Source organism: Loxodonta africana, chromosome 2 (assembly GCF_030014295.1).
Source record: "Loxodonta africana isolate mLoxAfr1 chromosome 2, mLoxAfr1.hap2, whole genome shotgun sequence".
Taxonomy (NCBI): domain Eukaryota; kingdom Metazoa; phylum Chordata; class Mammalia; order Proboscidea; family Elephantidae; genus Loxodonta; species Loxodonta africana.
Genome location: NC_087343.1, coordinates 144,103,143 through 144,129,917, shown reverse-complemented (window position 1 = coordinate 144,129,917; position 26,775 = coordinate 144,103,143). Strand labels below are relative to the sequence as shown.

The 26,775-nt window shown below is 39.2% G+C and overlaps 1 protein-coding gene across 1 annotated transcript in view; it reads right to left on the bottom strand.

Moving 5' to 3' along the window:
• The window catches only part of PGGT1B (protein geranylgeranyltransferase type I subunit beta), an 86,732-nt gene that overhangs the window by 36,554 nt on the left and 23,403 nt on the right, over positions 1-26,775 (bottom strand). Inside the window, exons 3-6 of the mRNA XM_003404489.4 lie at positions 16,488-16,555; positions 10,984-11,135; positions 9,302-9,434; positions 3,552-3,597 (exon numbers count right to left, since the gene is read on the bottom strand). Of these exons, the coding sequence (XP_003404537.1) occupies positions 3,552-3,597; positions 9,302-9,434; positions 10,984-11,135; positions 16,488-16,555 (399 nt within the window). The remainder of the gene's footprint in view (positions 1-3,551; positions 3,598-9,301; positions 9,435-10,983; positions 11,136-16,487; positions 16,556-26,775) is intronic.

The window sequence follows — 26,775 nt, the reverse complement described above, 5'->3', positions numbered from 1 at the left end:
CTATAAGACAGAGTAGAACTGCCCCATAGAGTTTCCAAGGAGCGCCTGGCGGATTTGAACTGCCGACCTCTTGGTTAGCAGCTGTAGCATTTAACCACTATGCCACCAAGGTTTCCTGTAGAGGGAATAGCAAATACAAAATCCCTGAGATTTAGGAAGATGAACTGAGGGGGAAAAAAAAGTTGAGTTACAGAAAAAACTTTCCAACGATCTATCTATGTAAAGAGGTGAGAGGAAGAAACAAAGACGTGAGAGTCAGAAACAACTTGTCATGAAGTAGGACAAGGAATATGCAATTTTTTAAGAAAGAAGGGTGAGATTAACAGCTTCAAACACCTTAATCCATAGTGGAAAATGAGGAACGAGAAAAAGACAGTGGATGTGAAATATAGACCACTCATGACTTTAAAAAGATACGTCATAATTTGCTGAAGGCTTACATACACAATTAAAAAGCAAGCTGTGAAGAAGGCCAAGTAATCTATTTGGATTACTTTTTCAAGAGCATTAATAACAAAAAGAAGGAAAAAGGACACAATGACTTGATGTGGTGGCCAATTTCTTAGGAAGAGGTTCCACCTCCAAGTATAGATAGTGATAAGAGATGGAAGGAAAGCTATACCAAAGTCCTCTAAGGCAGTGTTCCACAGCCTGTCTAACCTCAGCACACAAAGGAAATAATAATATATTTTTTTATAGGGATACTAGTGAGGAGCCCTGGTGGCACAGTGGTTAAGAGCTCAGTTGCTAACCGAGAGGTTGGCAGTTCGAATCCACTAGCCACTTCTTGGAAACCCTATGAGGCAGTTCTACTCTGTCGTATAGGGTCACTATGAGTTGGAATTGACTCCATGGCAATTTTTTTTTTTTTTTTTAATGGAAACTGAGGAGGGTGCTCTTGGACAGAGGCCATCTTACTAGAGGCTCCAGCCACCCAGGTCTGCTTGGTTGAACCAAAGGCTGAGGGGAGGCAAAACCATTAACCCATTTGAGGTACACTAGTAAACCTGGTGGCATAGTGGTTAAGCGCTACGGCTGCTAACCAAAGGTTGGCAGTTCAAATCCACTAGGCACGCCTTGGAAACTTGATGGGGCAGTTCTACTCTGCCCTATAAGGTCACTATGAGTCGGAATTGACTCAACGGCAACTGGTTTGGCTTTTTCTTGGTTTAGTATACTGTAGCACTCTGGTTGGGAAGGCCTGACTAGAGTTTTAGGCCTCAAACCTATCCAGCCAAATTTAGAGAAGAAAGGAAGCTATAAGCTTTTGGGGCATAAGCCTTAGTTCATCACTGATGATCCTGATGGATGCAATCCTGTTCAAGTCATACTGACTAAAATTCACTACTCATGTAATTCAGGAAGATTCTTTTCCTAACAGGTCCTGTCAGAGAGTATCATATTTGAGCAGCTCTCTGTTTCATACCCCAGAAAACATAATTCCGACGTTTTGGAAACTACAGTACCTATTCCACAGGCCCCTTGGTGCTGGTGAGGTATTTCCTCAGCAAGAGTCCTATTAACACCATTTTACAACGGTGAGTATAAGACCTTTGTTTTCTTAGGAATTCTTACAGCTGGCATATTTTGTCTTTGTATAATCCCTCCTTATTATGTGGCATGACCAGCAACATAATTATTATTGCCAGCCCCCAATTTCATACAGACTCAGGCACATACAAGAATTATGGTGGCCTAATTATTGTAAGGGAAACCCTGGTGGCGTAGTGGCTAAGTGCTACAGCTGCTATCCAAAGAATCAGCAGTTTAAATCCACCAGGCGCTCCTTGGAAACTCTATGGGGCAGTTCTACTCAGTCCTATAAGGTCGCTATGAGTCGGAATTGACTTGACGGCACTGGGTTTTTGGGTTTGGGAATTATTGTAAGCTTCAAAGAAAATTCACTATCACCTTCTCTATACCTCTAGTGACAAATACACTACAAATATCTAAGCTGATATTTCTCACTAAAATGTGAGAAAGAGGGAGAAGATACCTAACAGGACAAGGCCCCAGGGATGTACATGGATATAGGGTCAAGGTATTTATGATTAAAGTATTTTTTTGTACATGTTTTATAGTTTAGAAACTGCTCTTCCCCATATATTTATCTTACAATCCTGATAACAATTCCAAAGAAAGATACAATTCTCTCTACTCTGTTGGTGAGGAACCCTTCAGAGAGATTAAGAGACGAGTCAAGGTCACAGTAGTAAGCAACAGGGCTGAGACCTTACAGTGACTTTGAGGGTGTTCAGGAATGACCAAGGGAAAAAATACAACCGTGAGATGGCGACAAACTATTTACCAAGGCTGACATAAACAGTTTGCACCTGGGGGCTATCTGTGTCAGCAAAAAATCTTCCACAGGCAAGAAGCACAGAGCACTACCAGAGGGGAAGAAGGCAAGGGAACTCCTGGGACAAAGCGGAATTTGGAAGGGCGATTTACATGCCTAGATGATGTCCCTCAAGAAAGCAAGGTGAGAAATCTTTGAATCAGACAGCTCCAAAGGGCAGCAGCAGTTTGGGATCTTTATAACTACAGGGTTTACGTTATCTATGGCTAGCAAACGTCGGGTGCAGTTTTGTGAGGTATGCAAAGCAGGCAGGCTTTAAATGGCTAAAAATCTGCTTGTTTGGGTTATTTTTAAAACAACTGGATTCATAAAAATTTCAACTTGGTGTTAGGTTTTTGGGCTAGCGGGACTCAGCTTTCTATGAAGAAATAGACAACCTGGGGTCAATATACGGAAGGCCATCTTTGGTTCTTTTATTTAACAGACCAAAATACTGGTCTTCTGTTCTTTTCACCCTATCATACTGGCAGAGGAATGGGCTCAACAGATATGCATATGGAATCTGCTATGATGAAGAGGAAATTGAAGAAGTTCACTCAGAGGACCTCCTTGATCTGGGCTCTTTCTTTTTTTAAAAGAAGAACGAAAACTTATTTACTTTTGAATGGAAACATTCAATCTGAGAGAGTTAAGGCTGTGGATGTGCTGATAAATTTAGTAACTATCATCTATTACAGTTCTGCCACAGTGTGGAAAAATGGTTAAGTGTTAATATATGTACTGAACATACGCTATGCAGCAAAATTTTTATGACTAGAACTAAGGATAACTATATTCAGGGAGGTAAATAAAAAACTTTCATTTTTTCACAAATCTACTGCTTCATGTTTAATATTCTGTTCATTCTAGCTTTTTCACTTATGCCAAAGAAAAAAACCTATTGTTTTCTAACAATACTTTAAAAATTATCCAAAGACATTTTCATGCAGGTAACGCATGGATAGAATTACTAAAATATATTGTATGAAAATTTTGGATCTGAATAATCTGTAAATAATTACTGGCCTAGAACCCACCCAAGAGGAAGCTTCAAATAGGCACAAAAATGTCAAAAGAAAGAAACAGAAAAAGTGGCATAGAAGATAATCAGGCTATACCTTAAACTTCTGAGGTCCTCCCTACCGAAGGTACCATAATGTTGTTTAAAGGAACAAAAGGAACTATATATTCATTTATTTTTAAGATATCTTACCATGAGATTCAAGTCCAGCTCCCTGTGCCAGTCCATTGTCATAGGACTGAAAAAAAAAAAAAGTTTATTTTAATAGGGAAATAATAATGATGTACCAGTAAGTAAGTTGCCATTATGCTAATTTTTGTCTCTTGATTTTATTCATTATTTCGCTTTTATGTTTTCCAAACTATGCACTCCTTTCTACAAACGAGGAGATACACTGAGGCATTTCAAGTACTGATCTTGTCTTACTCACCAAGTCAACTCAATAAATGGTACACACTAGGGCACAGTCTGGGATCAGATTGTTTAAAGGTGGTACTTACATATTCAGTTTCAACCCAATAAGAAGCCCCAACCCTTACTCCTCTCCCATTTGCAAGTATATATGAGTTGAAGAAAAATAAGAATTTTATACTCATAAAACATGATAAACATGAAAAAACAATTCAGAGGCAGTTTTGGGTAGCCAAGGATAATGGCAGCTGCCTAAATTTGAATCTGTGCACATATCCTCCAAAATCAAAACAGGGCAGTCTGTAAAAAATATTGAGGAAGAGAAAAGCACAGGAGCTAATGTCAGGTCTAAGACTGATCTAACATCACTGTCAAAATGAGAAAGTCCACCACAAGTGTAAAAATACAGACAGCTCTCACTTTGCACAATTCTAAAATCCTCAAATCCCATGATTTAGTTAAGCAACACAACACATTCAAATTTCAGTTATCACAGTGTTATCAACTATGAATAACTGCATGAACTACAAACTCTGCTGCTAGCTCTTCAGGTCACAAATCACTACAAAAACAACAGACGCACATCATTCATCACCAGTGACTAACAATGTCACTTTCTTCAAAGTCTGTTAATAACTGGTCACTGCTCATCTGCTATTCAGTTCATGAAGAAAGCAAAGTGTGTGGCTGTTTTGTCTCTTTTTCTTTCAGTAATAAACTCGTGACACTTTACAAAAGTAAGGATTTTATACTCATAAAACACGATAACATGAAAAAATCAATTCAGAAGCAGTTTTGGGCAGCTAAGGGTAGAAAGAGACTTGTCCACCAAAGATTGGCGTGCAGCAAAGAAAACTGATAATGCTGGAAGTGAAATTCAAGTAAAACGTAAATGGAGTTACAGAAGACACAGCTGGCTAGAATGTTAACAGTTCCACTGTTCAAGAGACTCTACATATGCACCCAGAAGAAGTGAAGGTGAACTTATCTACATAAACGAGAAAAGCAGGTATCATGAAATGGATGAAGATGTTCCAGGGGAAGTGACGGCAGCAAAAATCTTACATTAGGGAGGCAAGGCCAAGATGGCGGAGCAGTCAGATGCTTCCTGTGGTCCCTCTTACCACAAAGACCCAAAATAACAAGTGAACTGATTATATATGACAGTCTGGGAGCCCTGGACATCAAAGGCAAAGCTGAGGAGTTGGACTGAGCGGCAGAGGGAGGGAGGGTTCAGAAGCCTCCTGGCCTCATATGCCTAGTAACAGCTCTAACCACCCGGTGACAGGATGTTAGAGCTTCAAAGGCAATAATCAAACTAGCTCGCTCGAGCACCCTATTTGGGCGTATCAAAACAAAACAAGAAGCTAGGACACAGTATGCAAACATAAATAAATACAATAACTTATTGATGGCTCGGAGACAAGAGTCAATATCAATATAATATCACATAAAGAGGCTGACCATGATGGCTTCAACAAGCTCCCAAAACAAAGAATCAAGAAATTTTCCAGACGAAGAGAATTTCCAGGAATTAGCAGAGGCAGAATACAAAAGATTAATATACAGTACTCTTCAAGAGATCAAGAAGGAGATCAGGCAAAATGCAGAGCAAGCCAGGGAACACACAAATAAAGCATTAGAGGAACTTAAGAAGATCAGAGAAAAGCATAATGGCAAATTTAATCAGCTGTAAGAACCCACAGACAGCAAACAGAAATCCAGAAGATTAACAATAAAATTTCAGCATTAGACAACTTAATAGAAAGTCATAGGAGCAGAACTGAGGAAATGAAGTGAGAATTAGTGACACTGAAGATAAAGCACTTGACACCGACAAACTGGAGAAAAAAATCAGATAAAAATCTCACATTAATGGAACACTCAGAGATATTCCATGACATTAAAAGTGGGAAGGATCAAATGTTGGAAGGTGATATAAACTTACAAAGAGGTACGACAATTTGCCAAGGCAGAGAAATTATGCTCACTCCATGTCTTAAGTTACGTGATGAGAAGAGAGCACTTCAAATATTCTTGATAAGCTTTTTTTTAACAAAGAACTAAAACACTTTAATCTTCGATGTTTCTAAAGTTTTAAATTACAGTCTACTAAATACATATTGAAAACCCTGGTAGTGTAGTGGTTAAGAGCTATGGCTGCTAACCAAAAGATCAGCAGTTTGAATCACCAGGCTCTCCTTGGAAACCATATGGGGCAGGTCTACCAGCAGCAACTGCCCCAAAAGGGAACACAATAGAGTCCCTGAAAGAGCAGAAGAAAACTGGGGTGCAGAACTCAAATTTTAGTATAAAGACCAGACTTGATGGTCTGAATGAGGCTGGAGGGGCCCCAGAAGACATGGTCCCTGGACTCTCTTTTAGCCCAGAACTAAAACCATTCCGAAAGCCAACTCTGCAGACAAAGATTAGACTGGACTGTAAGACATAAAATGATACCGGCAAAGAGTGGGGTTCTTGGCTCAAGTAGATACATGAGACTAAATGGGCAGCCCCTGCCCAGAGGTGAGATGAGAAGGCAGAAGGGAACAGGAACTAGTTAAATTGACACAGGAAATACAGAGAGTAGGAGTGTGAGGTCACATTGTAGAGAGAGCAACTGACTTGAATTGTAAACTTTCACTGGAAGCACAATTAAAAAAAAAAAAACACTAAGTGAAAGGAAAGGTTCCTAAAGCCCCACTAAACCCAATTCTCAGTTACAGTGCAAGTTAAAGCAATGCAATGCTGGCTAAGCGGAAAAACATGCCCTCATGAAATAGGACAAATAGGACAAAGTATAATGGGAACCACATAACAAACTATGGATAACACTGCGAAGAATGGGGATTCCAGAACACTTAATTGTGCTCATCAGGAACCTTTACAGAGATCAAGAGGCAGGTGTTCGGACAGAACAAGGGGATACCGATTGGTTTAAAGTCAGGAAAGGTGTGTGTCAGGGTTGTATTCTTTCACCATACCTATTTGATCTGTATGCTGAACAAATAATACCAGAAGGTGGACTATATGAAGAAGAATGGGGCATCAGGATTGGAGGAAGATTCAGTAACAACCTGCATTATGCAGATGACACAACCTTGCTTGCTGAAAGTGAAGAGGACTTGAAGCACTTACTGATGAAGATCAAGGACCACAGCCTTCAGTATGCATTACACCTCAACATAAAGAAAACAAAAATCCTCACAACTGGACCAATGAGCAACATCATGATAAATGGAGAAAAGATTGAAGTTGTCAAGGATTTCATTTTACTTGGATCCACGGAAGCAGCAGTCAAGAAATCAAAAGACACATTGCATTGGGCAAATCTGCTGCAAAGGACCTCTTCAAAGTGTTGAAGAGCAAAGACGTCATCCTGAAGACTAAGGTGCACCTGACCCAAGCCATGGTATTTTCAACCACATCATATGCATGTGAAAGTTGGACAATGAATAAGGAAGACTGAAGGAGAGTTGATGCCTTTGAATTGTGGCGTTTGCAAAGAATACCGAATATACCATGCACTGCCAAAAGAATGAACAAATCTGTCTTGGAAGAAGTGCGTCCAGCATGCTCCTTAGAGGCAACGATGGCGAGACTGCGTCTTACATACTGTGGACATGTTATCAGGAGGGATGAGTCCTTGGAGAAGGACATCATGCTTGGCAGAGTACAGGGTCAGCGGAAAAGTGGAAGATCCTCAATGAGGTGGATTGATACAGTGGCTGCAACAATGAGCTCAAGGATAACAACGATTTTAAGGATGGCTCAGGACCGGGCAGTGTTTCGTTCTGTCGTGCACAGGGTCGCTATGAGTCGGAATCGACTCGACGGCACCTAACAACAACACAATGGGAACCAAGTAATAAAGCTAAGTAACATACGGACTGATGACAGTCAGTGGCTAAATGAGGATAATTTACTGAGATTAATTACTTTTGTGTGTGCCCTTTCTAGCCATGGTCTTGCAGCTCTCACCCAGGTGACTGTGTGATAGGGTAACTGTGGCCTACCAAGGGGACTGGTCAGTTTTGCCTTGAAAGAGAGCTAATGAGGAGCCCACCACCACCAAGGAAGGAGAGACCAGGAGGAGAGACTCAGCAGCAGAGACCCGACAGCACGGTAGGCTTCCCGGCCCATGGAGAGAGAGAGCTGAGTCCTTTGGGCAGAGACTGAGGGACTGGGAAAGGCGTGCTTGTGAGCATGCCAGGGAGAGGCTATCTTGATGCAAGAATTGTATCCTGAGTGTTCTTGAGCCTGAACTGTAACTGTTACTTCCCTTATAATAAACCCCATAATCATGAAAAAAAAGTTACTATCATCAGTAACAGGGCAAATGAACATCATGCACCTCCCAATATAATGCACTAAACAAGGACACAGTATCTCTTCTGTAGTATTCCTGTTAAAATGCACACTACCCACTCCTATATCTAACATGAATTTCCTTTCCCCTTAAAGCTCCTTTAAAGGTCTGCTCTTTCTGCTCCCACAGGGCTTATTTAAATTTGTGCTATTGTAGATTATTCAAAATCTGATCTACATTCCAACATTTTTGATCTAACAGTCACACATTCAGTTAAAAACAATTCCATTCCTCAGAGAATTTACATTTTCATTTGATACTGTTGGATCAACAGCCCAAATTATTCTAATCCACAGAACTAAAAACTTTATATATGGGAACTAATAAACCTGCAAAGTAGCACTTCTTTTCTCCAGTTTTACATAAGATTAAAAAGTAGACCAAAGAGTAATTCTGACTGAGATTAACCTTTTGTCTCTACTATTTTTTAAATTAACATTTTCTACTTGATATCTTCCTCAAAAAAAAACCTTAAATTAAAAAATACATAAAAATACTAAAAGAAAAAAACGTGATCCAAAAGTCTATTGCTAGTCAACTAAACCTTGTTATAAAAAAAACCCAAACCAAACCCAGTGCCGTTGAGTTGATTCTGACTCATAGCGACCGTATAGGACAGAGTAGAACTGCCCCGTAGAGTTTCCAAGGAGTGCCTGGTGGATTCGAACTGCCGACCCTTTGGTTAGCAGCCGTAGCACTGAACCACTACGCCACCAGGGTTTCCAATCTTGTTATATTTGGGTCTTATTAGTCAAAATGGCTTAAGGAACTCATACCCAATATAGGAGTGGCCTCATCAAGGACCCCACTGTCTTCCAGTTGGCTTGGCCAGGGCTCCCACAGGCCCCTGCTAGGATAGGCTATCAACATTTGCCTTTGTACTTTTTTTTTGCCCCTAAGGCTGAACAATCCCTTTCTGATAAAAAACATTTTTTTTTTTTTACATACAGTCAGACCACACTTACATTATAATGGGCACTGAGTCAATACGTCCTTTAAGATTATTTCTGTATGCCTATTCCGATACTTTACTCAGAATGCAATTTTATTGTGCTTTTTTACAAATTCTTGGCGGAAGAGATGAGGCATGCATTATACTGCTACCTCCATATACCAGCAAAAATTACAACCTTAAATAGTTAATTTATTCAGTATAACTTACCATACTTCTTCTAATATAGTCAATAGCTTTTTTCACATCCATGCCTGACCAGTTGTTGAGCATATAGCAAATACAAGAAGCACAGTACACAAACCGCATGTCATTTTCACTTCCTTCAGGTACAGCACAAAAACTGAAAATAAGAACAATAAGATTTGCTATATAAATTGCTACTATAATTTAATTTTTTGCAGGAGGGGCAGAGGTGTGAGAAATACCTACTGAGTTTCTTTACTCTCAGAAAAACTTATCATTGATTTAAAAACCATATTCTATTTATATTATTCAATAAAGAACAGGGCTATTAATTTTAATAATATGAAACTATTTTTAAACCATCACCCTAATGTTCTGATTTTTGAGTAGCTTTATACACTACCAGTTACTCCTTCCTGGATGTCACCACTCACAGTAAGCTTTATTTGCTCCCAGCCAGGGAAGGCTGTGGTATAAAGGCTTGATAATTGACGGCAGGTAAATGTAGAACCTATTGGGTAGCAGTATACATTCCCAAGCCCAAGTTTTGCTATGTGAAATTTCTCCTAAATGCATATACAGATAACAAGTAGTTGATTTATCATATTAAGTTCTAATTTAATTTTTATCTATTTAATTAGTTTTGGAGAGGTAATATTTTGTCTTGTATTTATTCCTTTGTTTATAAACGAGGATCAGGTAGCAGTAATCACACTATACTGAGATAATGAAACATTACATAGTAACATGTACTGGCTGAGGTAAATCTTTAGCTTTATGGTATTTATGACTTACTGTCAATTTAGCCTGTGTCTACATTAATTTTTACCTCAACAAGATCAGTGGTTTTAAAAACACTGTTGGAAAGTAACAGAGATATCAGCAGATGGAGCATAAAGATGTGACAACATAGCTGGATTTGTCTACGAAGTCTTTTCCTCAGACAGTATCATTACTGCTCTATTGCGTTCTAGCTTAAGCTTTTTTATATATCTTAAAATTCTAGGAAGATTCTTTTCAAGTTGGAAACAGCACATGAGCCATTAATTGTTAATGAACTTGCTAACTTCTTTTTCTAGTCTTTAAAAATGTCACTGAAACTACCTACATAAAAACAAAAACAAAACCAAACCCAGTGCCGTCGATATCGACTCATAGCGACCCTATAGGACAGAGTAGAACTGCCCCACAGTTTCCAAGGAGCATCTGGTGGACTTGAACTGCCGACCCTTTGGTTAGCAGCCGTAGCACTTAACTACCATGCCACCAGGGTTTCCACTACCTACATAGAGTATAATATTCAATTTTTCTTTCTCCTCCCTTAAGTACTGTCTTAAGGAGTAAAAGTTCAGACTAAATGTACGCTCACTTCAAAATATCCATTCTTTTACCCACAAGGTAAATTAAAGTAGATACTAATCCCGAAGCTATTCAACCATCTATTTATGGATCTATCATCTCAGCTAAAAAAAAAAAGGATAAGAAGAAAAAGTTCTGCCACCGTGATTACTTTTATTTTCATTCATATAAGAAAGCTCAGATTTTTTTTGATCAGGCACTTAACTTTACACAGTGAACTTTTAGGGTGGTTCCAATGAAAGTTTATGATCCTTTAAGTTTTAGAATAGTATTAAGTCAATTTTTTTTTTAGTTCAAATGAGTTTTCATTTAAAAAAAAAGAAAAAGGAATGAAGAATGATCCATACCTTCCATCTTCTAGCTGAAGGGCTCTCAAGCCTGCTAAGCAAGCTTCTTTATTTACTCGGCTTAAGTCGTCTCCAAGAATAACTAAGCATGAAAGGCCAGTGTAGGTCATTGCTATGTGGCCACTATCATAAGGATGAGCTGTCCCAGGATTCTAAATTCAAAATTAATATAATGTTAATTAATAAATTAATTATAGCATTCCATTAAATAACCTGACATAAAATTTCTATAAACAGTAAAATTAAATGTTGTTTATACTGATTTGTAAAGATAATCTGATTAAGTAAGAAAACCAAACCTGCATTTATATAAGTCTCAATATGAGTATGACCACATGCATTCTAGGCTATACAGCTTTTAAATTTATCCTAGAAATTTCAAGCTTCAGGGAACTATTTGTGATACTCAAATAAACCAAACTATCTGAACTTCATAATGAAATATCACAACTGTAGTCACCACATAAAAATATTAAAAACCAATACAGTGAGAAAACCTTATCATTCTTCTCTCATATAGTTGAATTATTTGAGTATCTAATCAACACGAGCACTTAGACTAGCAAAAAAAAAGTACAGCTGAAAATACTGACAAATTCTCTACAAATAAATCATGGTTTCTAAAATTTAGAGCCTAACTGGGTATTGCTTACAAAAAGTGTTTTATGAAGCCCACGCCCTTACAGATGGAAGATTAGCCTAGCAATTGGCCAGGCGGAGCTGGGAAGTCAGACTAGGAGGCCCAAATTATCATAATATGAGTTGGTTTAGTACAATTGATTTGACTGTTCCAACAAAAGATAACCATAAACAGTCATCAAAAACACCTAGACAAAACCCCCAGTGCTGCTGAGTCATCAAAGATCTCTTCAATCTTTATAAAACATATGATACCTTGCAGGAAATCCTGTAAAAGGCCCTCGGAGTAGGCATTAGCATAGACAAAACTTGATTTTAAAAATTGTTTAGTATGCCAGGTAACTTCATATTTCACAATATACAAAGCACTCAGAGTTTTATCATTTCAAATAGCCAATTCAATTAACTGACTATTCTGAAAAGCTGATTTCTCTTGAAAAATTTCGAATTTCATGTTGTATTTATTTCTCAGTTTAAAAAAGTTTTACTTTTGATAGAATAAAAGCATATCTTTAACTGATCATTCTTACAGGTTTTCCCTCTGTTTAGGTTATCCTAATTGTTTTAAATACTAGAATAACTGCTCATAATGCTACAGTGTTAAAATGAAATTGGTACCAAGGTTTTGGAAACCCAGATGGCATAGTGGTTAAGTGCTACGGCTGCTAACCAAAGGGTCGGCAGTTCGAATCTGCCAGGCACTCCTTGGAAACTCTGTGGGGCAGTTCTATTCTGTCCTATAGGGTCTGACTACAAGTCGGAATTGACTCGACGGCAACGGGTATGGCTTAGTTTTTTGGTACCAAGGTTTCGGTTAAAATAGACTCCTCTGCCTTATATAATAAATGTTAACTTCTACAACCAGTGAAAGGCATCAAATGCTGGCTCAAGAAGTATCTGGGCTTGCTTCATTTTGGAAAACAAAATATTAGTACCTACCTCATAAGATCATTGTGAGGACTAAATAAAGTTATTATCAGTAAAGATGTTAGTTATTGTGATGATATACAAAAGCAAGGCAAATATCAAAAAGGCCACTACTTCCTTGGAATCATTACCCAAGGGTCTTGGAATCACAACACAAATCATCTACTCACATTATTTTCTTGCTCAATGACCTTCTGTGGTTCCACAGAATTTGCATGGTGTTCAATACTATCTATAACATAAACCCATCCAACCCATTCACTCTTTTATACACCATTCTTTACATGGTCTCACAAACACACCAAGCAAATTTTAACCTTGACACCTCTTTCATTCTAAGTTCTTCTTTGCAAGTGAACTTCTAACTCTGCTGGTTATTCTATTCTACATTTATAATTGCCTTCTGTGAACTCCAGTAACATGTATCATTTTTTGATACTTCAAACTACCGCTATGTTAAAAGCAGTGTGGGGGATCCAAACATAAATCAAATGTGGATTTTAATTTTAAGGGCAGAAAAGAGCTCTGCTCAAATAAGAATGTATGAATGCCATGAGAGATAAGCAGTAATACATGGACTTAAATAAGGGGTTCTTTTCTGTAGCAGAGGATGAGTTAGATGGGGAGGAGGCATTATAAGAAAAAATACAGGCAAAGGTACACGTATCAAGGACAATACATAATTCAAAAAAGTGGACGGAATTTAGGAAGGAAAATAGTGAGAAAAGTGGGTTAGTGCTTCTCAAAACTTGCTCTGTGGCCACTGAAGGTCCTGCACGTATGTCAGGTAAGTCAATGGTCCACAAGTAGTTTGGTGGGTTCAGAAGAAAAAGCAATGACACTATTTTATTTATATACTGCCCTGGACAATCCTTTGTGCCTCCTTAGATTCTCTTGGCCCCATCTGTCTTTTGGATTCTCAGCCACTACTCTCAGTGATAATTCCTTGTGGGACTGTATGATTCTACCTGGAATCTCCAGCTTCTTCCAGCACTCGGAATTCAGATGAACTACAACATAGTATGAAGAAGGGCCTAGCTTCCCCAGAAGATGGCAAGTGTCCAAAGGACTACTTTCAGGAGAATTTGTGAAGGGCAAAAAATAGTTTCTTCTTCAATTTTATTCCTCTTATTTTGAAAATGCCTGACAGGGTGGGTGCGGGGGTAGAAAGAATCTTTTATAAGTAATGTACTCCAACAAGTATAGGTATATATCTATATATGGTCTAGTGCTCTGTCAATATCATGATATATAGATGCTCTGTTATTAACTAAATGGAGAGCCAGCTTTATTCAGGCCTGACTTAAGTTGGAAAATATTACATAGATGAAAAAAAGACAAATCTTATGAATCCACTGTTCTTACATTCTCTACTAAGAGCAATGAGTACACATAATTGGAGACATCTTGTAAACACATATGACCTTGACACAGGCAAGCCTGTGTATGGCTTGGGGCAGTGGAATAAAGTTGAAGCAGTGCTCTATCATGTCATCTTCTCCAAAACTACCACTATTTACTTCAAAAATTTGAGACGGACTAAGGGAAAACTACAAGCACACCATCTGCCTTCAACTTTTAACTGGGTACAAATCTTGACATAGTCAGTGTAGTCAGATACTACTAGTTTGTAACCATTATAGAAGCCTACTGACACCATCAAGGAAAAGCTCCTATTGTCTGAGGCCTCTTGGAACAAGAGCAGAAAAAGTTTTTCTTTGCTTTCTACTGAAGAAAAATACTGATGTTTTGTGCATAGGTCAAAAAATAAAATAAAATAAAATAAACCAAAAAACCCAAGCCAGCTGCCATCAGGTCAATTCTGCCACCTGGTGACTCTGCGTGTCTGAGTGGAATTATGCTCCACAGCGCTTTCAATGGCTTTGACCTTTTGGAAGTGGACCATCAGATCTTGCTACTGAGGGGTCTCTGCGTTGATTCAAACTGCCAACTTTTTGGTTAGTAGCTGAGTGGTTAACCGTTTTTGTTACCCAGACTCCTAACATCCGCAACTTGATCACACATCTGAAATCTGCTTCCTTGAAGCAAAAAAGCCCTCACTTTGTTAGGATTCACTGCTTTCTACCCTGGCATGTGCTGATACCAAAGTTTCTGCCTCTCACCCCGAAGAAGTTTGCCCAGTGCCACAAACATCATCTAATTCACTTCTGGGGTCTTTAATCACTGCCTTGGCAATAGCTATTTCTAAGAAATGTATAATGTGGCCATAGTAGTAATAGCATCAGAACTTGTCTAACTTCAGGGGGAATAATGTGAATCAAGATCAGCCTAAAGCCGACTCCTATGAGGTGGAGGTAAGACATACCTCCACCTTTTACTAATTCTGATACCACCCCCCACGGCACTCTCTACTCCTCTTCTGGGTTTGATAATCCGTTGCAAGGGCCACACAGAGCTCACAGACCAGACTTAGAGTTAAGTGGTTTATTAAGGAACAAGGGATGGTATAGAACGAGGTTCAACAGGCTATAACTCAGCATCAGGATCAGGAAGCATACAGGCAAAGTCTCTCCTCTTCAGTGCAGGGCAGCTCTCTCAGCTCTTCTCAGCCCGGAAGATAGGCTCCTCTTAGTCCCCTGAGGATAGGCTCCTCTTGGCCCTGCCGTCTGTCAGCATCAACTCTGCCACTGGGCCCCTGGCTATCTTCAGTGTTACACCTCTTATAGGAGGTTCTTTGAATCCTCTCTCTCTGCTGCTTCTTTCTTCTGCTCTTTCCTGCTGCTTCTTTTCCTGCTTCTTTCTGTCTGAAAAGCTTCTGTGGGGTTGGATGCACACATACGCAATTCCTTGTCAATTTCAAGGCACAGTCCCTCCCAGGAGGGGTCTTAAACTGACCAATCCCCTCTCAGAAGGCCAGGCAGCCATTTGCATAGTAGGCTATAGTCACTTCATCTGTACAGTCCCTAGCCACTTCATTTGCATAGTATGTCGACCAAACCCTACAAGGTGCACGCCAATCACAGGGCAGGCTGCAGCCCAGGCCCAGACAAAAAGTATTAACCAAGTTGTTTACAGCTTACCCAGGAAATGTAACAAACCCTCTGGGTTAGAAGACTAGGGCAAAGGTATTCCTCCGGGTTTAGGGGAACAATCTCTCAAGCTGTTCCTCCAAACACCCAAGGTAAAAGGCCACATAAAGTACTCACTTCACCACAGCCACTTTTTTTTGTAATGATTAAGGGAAATTTCCATGTGTATTTTTTTTTTTTTATACGTAATACGCATTCTTCTAGAAGGTAAAGTGAGCAAGCTTTCCCTCAAGGAGTGTCCTGGTCATCTAGTGCTGCTGTAACAGAAATACCACAAGTGGATGGCTTTAACAAAGATAAATTTATTCTCTCACTGTCCAGTAGGCTACAAGTCCAAATTCAGAGCTTTGGTTCCAGGGGAAAGCTTTCTTTCTCTGTCAGCGGTAGAGGAAGGTCCTCGTCATCAATCTTCCCTTAATCTGGGAGCATCTCAGTGCAGGAACCTCAGGTCCAAAGGACATGCACTGCTCCCGGCACTGCTTTCTTGGTAGTATGAGGTCTCCCCGTCTCTCTGCTTGGCTTCTCTTCTTTATATCTCAAAGAGATTGGCTTAAGACCCTATTTAATCTTGTATATCTCATCAATATAACTGCCACTAATCTACCTCATTTCATCACAGCAGTAAGATTTACAGCACACAGGGAAATCACATAAAATGGGAGACAATCACACAATACTGGGACTCATGCAGCAGCTAAGTTGACAGATATTTTTGGGGGACACAGTTCAATCCACGACAAGTGTTTTCAGATTATAATATACACTAGACAGTATGTAGCTATACTGAAACTTGGAAACCTGTTTCTTTTTGTAGAATTTCTTAGTTTTCATTCTCACTAAAATCTCCCCATCTTCCTTCTCCTTCCTCCTGACCCAAAAAGAACTAACCTTTGACGGATTGAATGGAATACCCAGGTATGAAGAGCCTCGGAAACCACAGCGATTTAAATTTGATCCTAGAAAATTAAAACATGTAGTTATATAAAGTATACCTTGTTTTTGTACAATCTTAAAGTAGTTCAATTTTACAATTTTCAAAAACAGAATATTTTAGTACCTAATTCTTTGTCACTGTTTCAGTTTTTACGCTTGCTAATGTTAAATGCTTACTATAAGCCAGATCTATTCTAGGTGCTTTACGAGAATTTCCTCATTTAATTCCCACATCAATCATAGACAAAATAATGACTTTCTACCAGGCACCTTTTACTTGTAGCCACTTTACAGTATATAAAATGCTCTCATACTTTTCCTATGTGACCATTTTTCATGTGGTCAACAGAATCAATCTCCCATTCTAAACAACATAAAGCAGAAGGCCAAAGGTTAAATGATATGCTCAAGGTAACAGTCAGTTATTGATAAAATAGGGTGTAGAATCCTAACTTGCCACCCAGTGTCCCTCTACTTTAACTCATTGCTTCCTTACGTGTGACCAAGTGAACAGTATAAACTGCTCTATAACCACAGGGGAAAAAAGTATATAATTTGTATTTTAGTATAAGGCCTTCATTCTGAATCCAATAACCTACTTCACTTTACGTACACACACACAAAACAGTTGCCATCAAGTCAATTCCAACTCAGGGTGACCCTTCGTGTCAGAGTAGAACTGTGATCCACAAAGTTTTCAAGGGCTGATATATACAGAGCACTATAAATTAGCACTTAACGTCTACTCACTCAAGGTATGTGCCCTCACACAAATTTTTTTAACGTAAAATTTTCATTTTTTAAGATATCAATGGGTATCAAGATATTAAATTGAAAATATAAGAAAACAACCACATTCGCAATAAGAAAATAGCTCTTCTCTTAGATGGGCGAAATTGCAAATACCGTTTTATATACAATTTTACAACAACAACCCATTAACCCGTTGCCACTGAGTTGATTTCCAACTCACAGTGGCTCTATAGGACAGAGAAAAACTGCCCCATAAAGTTTCCAAGGAACGCCAACAACAGCAGTCAGGAAAAAAAAAAAAAAAAAGGATGCGCTTGTTGACACTACTTAGGTACAACTAAGTGCTTCACGGGATTAGATTTCTTGGTTCAAAGTTTAGGGTCATGGCTTCATGGGTCTATCCGGTCAATTGGTCTAATGCTATTTTTAGTTTCTGTTCTACCTCCTTATTGAGAGAACAGCACGCGGGGTCTTAAAAGCTTTGGAGATACAAGATACAATAACTGGTCTCTAACCACCTGGGGCAGTAGAAAAAGGAGAGCCAGGAATTAGAAAGGAAACAGACTGCAGGTCCCATGAACGACTACTTCCTTTTCCACCAGACCAGAAGAAATGCTTGGTGCTTGGCTACCATTATTGAAGGTTTTGATCAAGGACCCAATAGACGAATCCTGATCAAAAGGAAAAAAAAATTTGGAACAGAACGTCAAATTCTTATGGAACCAGACTCACTGGATCTATGGAAATTGGGTGAACCCCGAAATCTATTGTCCTGAAATAATCTTTAAACCCTGAACTGAAACTATCCCATAGTCATCTTAAAAAAAACGTTTAGCTCAATAAAGAATGTCAGCCTTCAGCACTGTGCTCTTTTAAAGAATTATTTATATGAGATAACATTGACAACAGTAACTCTAAAGCACAGATGAGAACTATAAGGGGCACAGAGAGTAAAAGTTAATGGTGGTGAAACAATATGGGTAGAGATAGAATGGTAACACAATGTGAAGAATGTAACCTATGGCAATGAACTGTACATGTAGACTGCCAGGCCTTTCTTCCAAGGTGCCTCTGGGTGGGTTCAAACTGCCAACCTTTTGGCTAGTAGTCTGTAGTCTTAACCATTTGCACCACCCAGGGATGACTGACTCACTGGTAGCCCTCCATAAAAATTTGATCCTGTTTTCACTTTTGAAGAAAGGATGCTCTCATTTTATCTTTCAAGTCTAGGCTTATACTTTCACTATGAAGGCTTTCTTGAGCCCCTTGCTAAGGTTAGATAATTCTCCCAGGTGTTACACAGAGGCTGAAATGTAGTAAGGGTTCAGTAAATACCTGTTTCTTTTTTTAATTGTGCTTTAGGTGAAAGTTTACAGCTCAAGTTATTTCCTTATACAAAAATTTATACACATATTGTTACGTGACATTAGTTGTAATCCCTACAATGTGACAGCACAGTCCCGCTTTCTACCCTGGGTTTCTTGTGTTCACTCAACCAGTTCCTACTATCCCTTCCTGCCTTCTCATCCTGTCTCTGGACAGCAGTCACCCATCTGGTCTCGCATATCTGACTGAACTAAGAAGCACACTCTTCATGAGTACTATTTTTTTGTTTTATAGGCCAGTCTAATCTTTGCCTGGAAACCCTGGTGGTGTAGTGGTTAAGAGCTACGGCTGCTAACCAAAAGGTCGGCAGTTCGAATCCACCAGGCGCTCCTTGGAAACTCTACGGGGCAGTTCTACTCTGCTCTATAGGGTCACTATGAGTCGGAATCGACTCAACAGCAAAGGGTTTGGTTTTTTGGGGGGGTTAATCTTGGCCTGGACAGTTGGCTTCAAGAATGGTTTTTATTCTGGGTTAACAGAGCCACGGGGGCCTAGTTTCGGAGGTTCCTCCAGTCTCTGTCAGACCACGAAGTCTGGGCTTTTTACATGAATTTGAGTTCTGCACCACATTTTTCTTCTGCTCCACCCAGGTCTCTCTATTGTGTTCCCTGTCAGAGTGGTCACTGGTGGTGGCCAGGCACCATCTAGTTCTTCTGGTCTTATGTTGATGGAGTCTCTGGTTTATGTGACCCTTTTGTCTCTTGGGCTAATATTTTCCTTGTGTCTTTGGTGTTCTTCATTCTTCTTTGTTTGGGGCCAATTGATGCATCTTAGATGACCACTCTCAGGCTTTTAAAACCCCAGACACCACTCACCAAAGTGGGATGCAGAATATTTTCTTAATAAACTTTGTTTTGCCAACGGACCTAGATAACTCCTGAAACTATGGTCCCCAGGCCCAGGCCCCAGCCCCAGCTACTCTGTCCCTCAAAGTGCATGGATGTGTTCAGGAAACTTGTTAGATTTTGCTTTGGTCCAGTTTTGCTGACCTCCTCTGTATTGTGTGCTGTCCTTCCCTTCACCGAAGATGATCCTTGTCTACTATTCAGTTAGTGAACTGTACCCCACCCCTCCACCACCAAAGACTGCTTTCTTCTGTATTTAAACTTTTTCTTGAGTTCTTATAGTAAATACCTGTTTCTGAATGGAGTATCATTTCCTCAGCGATGAATAAATAAATGACTGAATGAATGGCATTTCTATTTGCTTATCTCTGAGTTTTTAGCTTGGTTAAATTAATAACTTTTCTGAAAAGTAGAAAAAAAATGACGCTCAAAAATACTATATAAAGTCAGAAGGTTGTAGTTAAAAGCACAGACTCTTAGAATCAAACTCAAGTTTCTACTCTTATTAGCACTGTGTTCTGTACCCAAGTAACTTAACCTCTGAGCCAGTTGCTTCCACTTTTAAACTAGTAACAGTATACTTATCTTACAGGGTTCTAATAATGGTTAAAGGATTATCTTAAAGTCCTTAGTAGAGTGACCAAATCTTAACAAACAGCAACCATTTAAGATGGGTTGGATTTTATCTGACAAGTGAAACCAGAGGAAATTAACAGCTTCTGTTGCAGTTTGCAGAAAAGTGTCTTTAAAGTAAAAATGCCTTAATTTCCCCTTTTCAAAAAAGAGAACACATCATGCTGCAGTGAAAAAAGCATTTATGAACCTAGGCACCAAGAGTCACAGCATATGGAAAAGACAGCGCAGTATTTCTCCCCTCTTCTGAATGCAAACGAACTGCAAAGCTTAGTTTATTTCAGTAAAAACAACAAAAAAAGAGATATATCTTAATATTGTCTATGGAAAGCTGATTAACATTAAATGCCATAAGAAACCAAGAAAAAAGATTCACAACTGAGTTTAGAGATACACGCTTAAATTCTAATTTTTTTTTAAATGATGCTTATTAAGTAACATTTCAACACTTTTAATTCAATAGGCACTCCTTTCCGATTCCTGTCAAGATTTGTCTGCTATTGTACTTTCCTTTATAATCCTGGTAAACCTATCTATTCATGAAAATTATTAAAGTATAAACATGGAATTCATTCCAAATTTACAGCTGTATGTATGCTTTGGTAAACTTTTCAGCTCCCTCGAAGGTGATTAAATAGCTCCATCTAGTGTTTCTACTCAGCGGGAGCAAATGAAACAAGTTCCTAGTGTGGTCTGACTATTCATCAGAATCAACTGTATAGTGTGAAAAAAAATACATATGCCTCCTGGGTCTAGCCCAGGCCTGCATCAAAACTCTGAAGGTGGGGCCCAGACAAGCATACTAAAAAAAAATCTCTGATACACAGTCAGAATTAAGAACCACTGATTTGGTGAATACATCCTTCACTTTTGCAGTCATAGTCAAACTAGTTTATCTTCTTATACAGAAATAGTTTAGAAAGCAACATATCACAAAAATCATATTACTTCACAAAAGTGAAAACTCGGTAGGTAGGAAAAAAAACAGCAGCAGCAAAAACGGGAATATGTATATGGTTGTAACAGGTGTATGTATGATTATGTGTATGTGTTGTTGTTAGGTACCATCGAGTTGGTTCTAACTCATAGCAACCCTATGTACAACAGAATGAAACACTGCCTGGTCCTGCCCCATCCTCACAATCGTTGCTATATTTGAGTCACTGCTGCAGCCACCATGTTAATTCATCTCACTGAGTGTTTGCCTCTTTGTCGCTGAGCCTCTACCAAGCATGATGCCCTTCTCCAGTGACTAGACCCTCTTGATAACATACCCAAAGTACATGAGACAAACTCTCACCATCCTCGCTTCTAAGGAGCATTCTGGCTGTACTTCTTCCCAGACAGATCTGTATGCATAGAGATATACATGCGGTATGTACAGGGGTGTATTATTAAAGAATGTAATGTGTTTAGCCTATCAACTGTAAGCAAAAACAATCCCTTCTGCAGTGCAAATGGATTGCTTTTATGTGGACTTTCTCACCATGGTCCTTTAACTCCTAACCAAGTGACTAGGTGAGACTGTGCAAATAAGGTAACTGTGACTCACCAAGGGGACTGGTCAGTTTTGCCACCCTGATAGACTTAAAATGACCTATCCTAGAAGCAGAAAGAGAGGATTTCACCAAAACCAAGAGGAGCCAAGAATGGAACATATCCTTTGGACCTGGAATCCCTGTGCTGAGAAGCTCCTGGAATCAGGAGACTGAGAGTGGGAGAAAGAGAAAGAGAGGGAGAGAGTCAAAGAGAAAGAGCTGTGACACTAAAGACAGCAAGAAGCAGTGGGAGAGAAATGGCAGAAGAGACCAGCAGGAGATGGAGCATTGGGCTTCCTGACCCACAAGCGAGAAAGATGAGTGCCTTTGGGCAGGAGGCTTGCTGGAGGGGTAGAGTGCCTCCAGGCAACTTAGTGGAGCTAGGCTGCTAACCCACAGAGCTAGAGTTCAGCACCTTTAGGCCAGGGCTTACTGGAGGGGTGGGGTGCTTCTGGGCACTTACAGGCAGAGCTGAAAGAGTTTTGTAACACTTGCCCAAGTAGGGCAGAGGAAAAAGCGCCAGAGAGAGGTGTGCCTGCAGGCAGAGTTGAAAAGAGGTTGTCCGGGTGGAAAAACTGTTATCTTTAGCATTCCTGAACCTGACTTGTACCTTGTTACTTCCCTAATAAACCTCATAATCATGAGTATTCTTGGTGAGTTGTGTGTGGCCATTGCAATGAATTACTGAACTCAGCAGAGAAGTAGAAAGCGCAGTGGAAAGGACAGTTAGTGTCAGAACTGGTAAAGATGGTGGAGAGAGGAGGCATGTCTGACCTCCGCCTCATAGGATTCAGCCTTGGGCTGTTGATCTTGATTCTCCTTTTCCCTCATGAAGTAGCCCCCACAGCATTTTGCCACCTTTATTTGTATGTGTACACATGGAAGACAATTATTAAGCTTGGTCATATAACTTAAAATAAAACTTAGGGTTTTATTATTAAACTCATATTAAAAACCAGTTACGTGTCAAGCATTATAAAGACATTGTATTTATTCTTAAAAAATACAAAATGATTATAAACTTGTAGGATGCTTAAACTTCAATTAGAGTTTAACCAGAGAAGCTGCTTTCCATAAGAAGAGCATGTCCCTTCTTTTTAAAAGACAGTAGTATTATAAAATATAAAATAAAAACATGGTTCAAATTATATATGGGTACTTTAAATAAAGGACAACTCTAAGGCTAAAATATCACCAGACAATACTGATAAATAAATAATGGTGGTCATGCTGCTTAAATGTAATGAAAAATCTGATTTAGTTACATTCTTAACTTTCTGATCTCCATTTAAAAAGTTAGGTTTTTACACTACACAAACAAGTAAAGAATGTAAAATTTTATTAATGTAAAATTAGGTATTTACATCTTATTAATACACAAATTTCTATCAACATGGTTAGTTAGGGTCTAAAGTCCAAGTCGTTACATGAAAATCGGTGTTATACAAAAATGGAGGATGACCACATCAGATCATAAGGTGAGGGGTTAACTACATCATTACATAACTGCCAAACCGCTGACAATCATGGCCCAGCCAAGCTGACATATAGCCTCAACCATCACAGCCAGTGTTATTCTTGCCTCTCACCTCAGTGTTTGTTATTGCCAGAAGCACGTCATTAATGCACAAAATAGTCAGACAGATTTTTCTATTGCTGTAAACGTGAAATGTCTGATAAAGTGACAGTCGATAAGTGAGAAGTAGGTGTATAAATAAAACCTCATAGGTCTCAGACTACCACTCGTCTATCAGTTTGTTGTACTGTGGGGGCTTGAGTGTTACTGTGACGCTGGAAGCTACACCACTGGTATTTTAAATACTAGCAGAATCACCTATGGTGGACAGGTTTCAGTGGAGCTTCCAGACTAAGACAAACTAGGAAGAAGGACCTGGTGATCCACTTCTAAAAAGATTTGCCAGTGAAAACCTTATGAATAGTGGCACACCATTGTCTGATAAAAGTGTGACAAGCTGAGTCTCTCAGGTTGGAAGGCACTCAAAACATGAGTGGGGAAGAGCTGCTGCCTCAAAGTAGAGTCGACCTTAATGACGTAGAAGGTGTAAAGCTTTCAGGATCTTCATTTGCTAACGTGGCATGACTCAAAATAAGAAAAAACAGTTACAAACACGCATTAATAATTGGAAGGTGGAATGCATGAAGTATGAATCTAGGAAAATTGGAAGTCATCAAAAATGAAACAGAATGCAAAAACATCGACACCCTAGGCATTAGTGGGCCATTGAAATCGACTGGTATTGGCCATTTTCAATAGGATGAGCTGGACACAGGATCCAGAAGGAGCAAAATCCAGTGAGTTTTGCCAGAACATCCATATATACTGGATCCAGCTCACACTCCCGAGGAAACTTCCCTTACAACAGATCATATCAGATCATATCATGGAGATGATTGTATCACAAAATGGGGGATAACTATATCATTACATAAGTGCCCAACTATATCATTATATAACTACCAAACTACTGAGACTCATGGCCCAGGCAAGTTGACACACAACCTTAACCATCACAAGGAATATTATTCAAATTTATGCACCAAACACTAATGCCAAAGATGAACCGCAGATTTTTACCAACTTCTGCAGTCTGAAATTGATCAAACATGCAATAAACGTGCATTGATAATTACTGGTGACTGGAATACAAAAGTTGGAAACAAAGAAGAAAGATCAGTAGTTTGAAAATACAGCCTTGGTGACAGAAACAATGCTGGAGATCGCATCACAGAATTTTGCACAACCAACAACTGATTCATTATAAATACCTTTTTTCAACAACATAAACAGCGACTATCCACATCGACGTCACTGGATGTAATACACAGGAATCAGTCGACTACATCAGTGAGAAGAGGGGATGGATAGCTCAATACTGTCAGTCAGAACAAGGCAAAGGGCCAACGGCAGAACAAACCATCAACTGCTCACCTACAAGTTCAAACTGAAAAGTGAAGAAAATTAAAACGGGTTCACTAGAGCCAAAGAACGACTTTGAGCATATCCCACCTGAATTTAGAGACCATCTCAAGAATGGATTTGACAAAACGAACACTAATGACAGAAGACCAGATGAGTTACTGGGTGACAGCAAAGACACCAGACATGAAGCAAAAGGTTATTTAAAAGACAGGAGAGAAAGAAAAGAACAAAATGGCTATCAGAAGAGACTCTGAAGCTTGTTCTTGAACACAGAGCAGCTAAAGTGAATAGGAGAAAAGATGAAGTAAAAGCTGGAAAGATTTCAAAGGCGAGCTCGAGAAGACAAAGTATAATCTGATGTGCAAAGACCTGGAGTGAGAAAACCAAGAGGAATAAACACACTTGGCATTTCTCAAGCTGAAAGAACTGAAGAAAAAAATTAAAGCCTTTATTTGCAATGTTGAAGGATTCAGTGGGCAAAATATTGAATGACACAGGAAGTATCAAAAGAAGATGAATACACAGAGTCATGGAATCAAAAAGAATTGGTTGACGCTCAACCTCTTCAGGAGGCAGCATATGATGAAGAACCGATGGTACTGAAGACGTTCAAGCTACACTAAAGGCACTGGTGAAAAACAAGTTTCCAGGAATTGCTGGAATACCAAACTGAGGTATTTCTACAAATGGTTACAACTCTGGAAGCGCTGACTCTCATCCATGCCAAGAAATTTGGAAGACAGCTGCTTTGCCAACTGGAAGAGATCCAAATCTGTGCCCGTTCCAAAGAAAGGTGATACAACAGAATGTGGAAATTATTAAACAATATCATCAATATCACACACAAGTAAATTTTGCTAAAGATAATTTAAAAATGGGTGAATAATTAAAGGCAGATGGTAGACTGACTTTCTTTCACAGAGAATAGAGATTTAACAGCATTTCCAACATAACAGTAAATTGAGAATTTAAAATTACAGTTGGACTGTGAAAATGATCTACAGACTGTGATCATTCCCTACTACAAGAACATAAGATGCCATACTCTTAAACTGCCTGAAATTCAAGCCGGATTCAGAAAAGGACATGGAACAAGGGTATCACTGCTGATGTCAGATACATCTTGGCTGAAAGCAGAGAATACTAGAGAGATGTTTATGCAAAAGTATTTGTGTGGATCGTAACGAATTATGGATAACACTGCAAAGAATAAGAATTCCAGAACCCTTAATTGTGCTTATGAGGAACCTGTATACAAACCAAGAGGCACTCATTCGCACAGAACAAGGGGATACTGTGTGGTTTAAAATCAGGAAAGGTGAGGGTCAGGGTTGTATCCTTTCACCATATTTACTCAATCTGTATGCTAAGCAAATAATCTGAGAAGCTTGACTGCAAGAAGAAGTACATGGCATCAAGACTGGAGGAAGACTCATTAACAACCTGTGATATGCAGATGACACAATCTTACTTGCTGCAAGTGAAGAGGACTTGAAGCACTTACTGATGAAGATCAGAGACCACAGCCTTCAGTATGGATTACGCCTCAACATAAAGAAAACAAAAATCCTCACACAACTGGACCAATAAGCAACATCATGATAAAACGGGAAAATACTGAAGTTGTCAAGGATTTCATCAACACTCATGGAAGCAGCAGTCAAGAAATCAAATAACACACTGCACTGGACAGATCTTCTGCAAAAGACTTCTTTCAAGTGTTAAAAAGCAAAGATGTCACTTTGAGGATTAAAGCATGCCTGAGCCAAGCCTTGGTGTTTTCAATCGCCTCATATGCATGCAAAAGCTGGACAATGAACAAGGAGACCGAAGAATTGATGCCTCTGAATTATGGTTTTGGTGGAGAATACTGAATTTACCATGGAATGCCAGAAGAATAAACAAACCTGTTTTGGAAGAAGTATAGCCAGAACGCTCCTTAGAAGCGAGGATGGTGAGACTACATCTCAGGTACTTTTGACATGTTGTCAGGAGGGACCAGTACCTGGAGAAGGACACCATACTTGATGGAAAAAAAAAAAAAAAAAGATAGAAAGTAGGCAAAAAAGACGAAGCCCCTCAATGTGATGGACTGACACAGTGGCTGCAAAAGTGGGCTCAAACATAACAATTGTGAGGATGGTGTG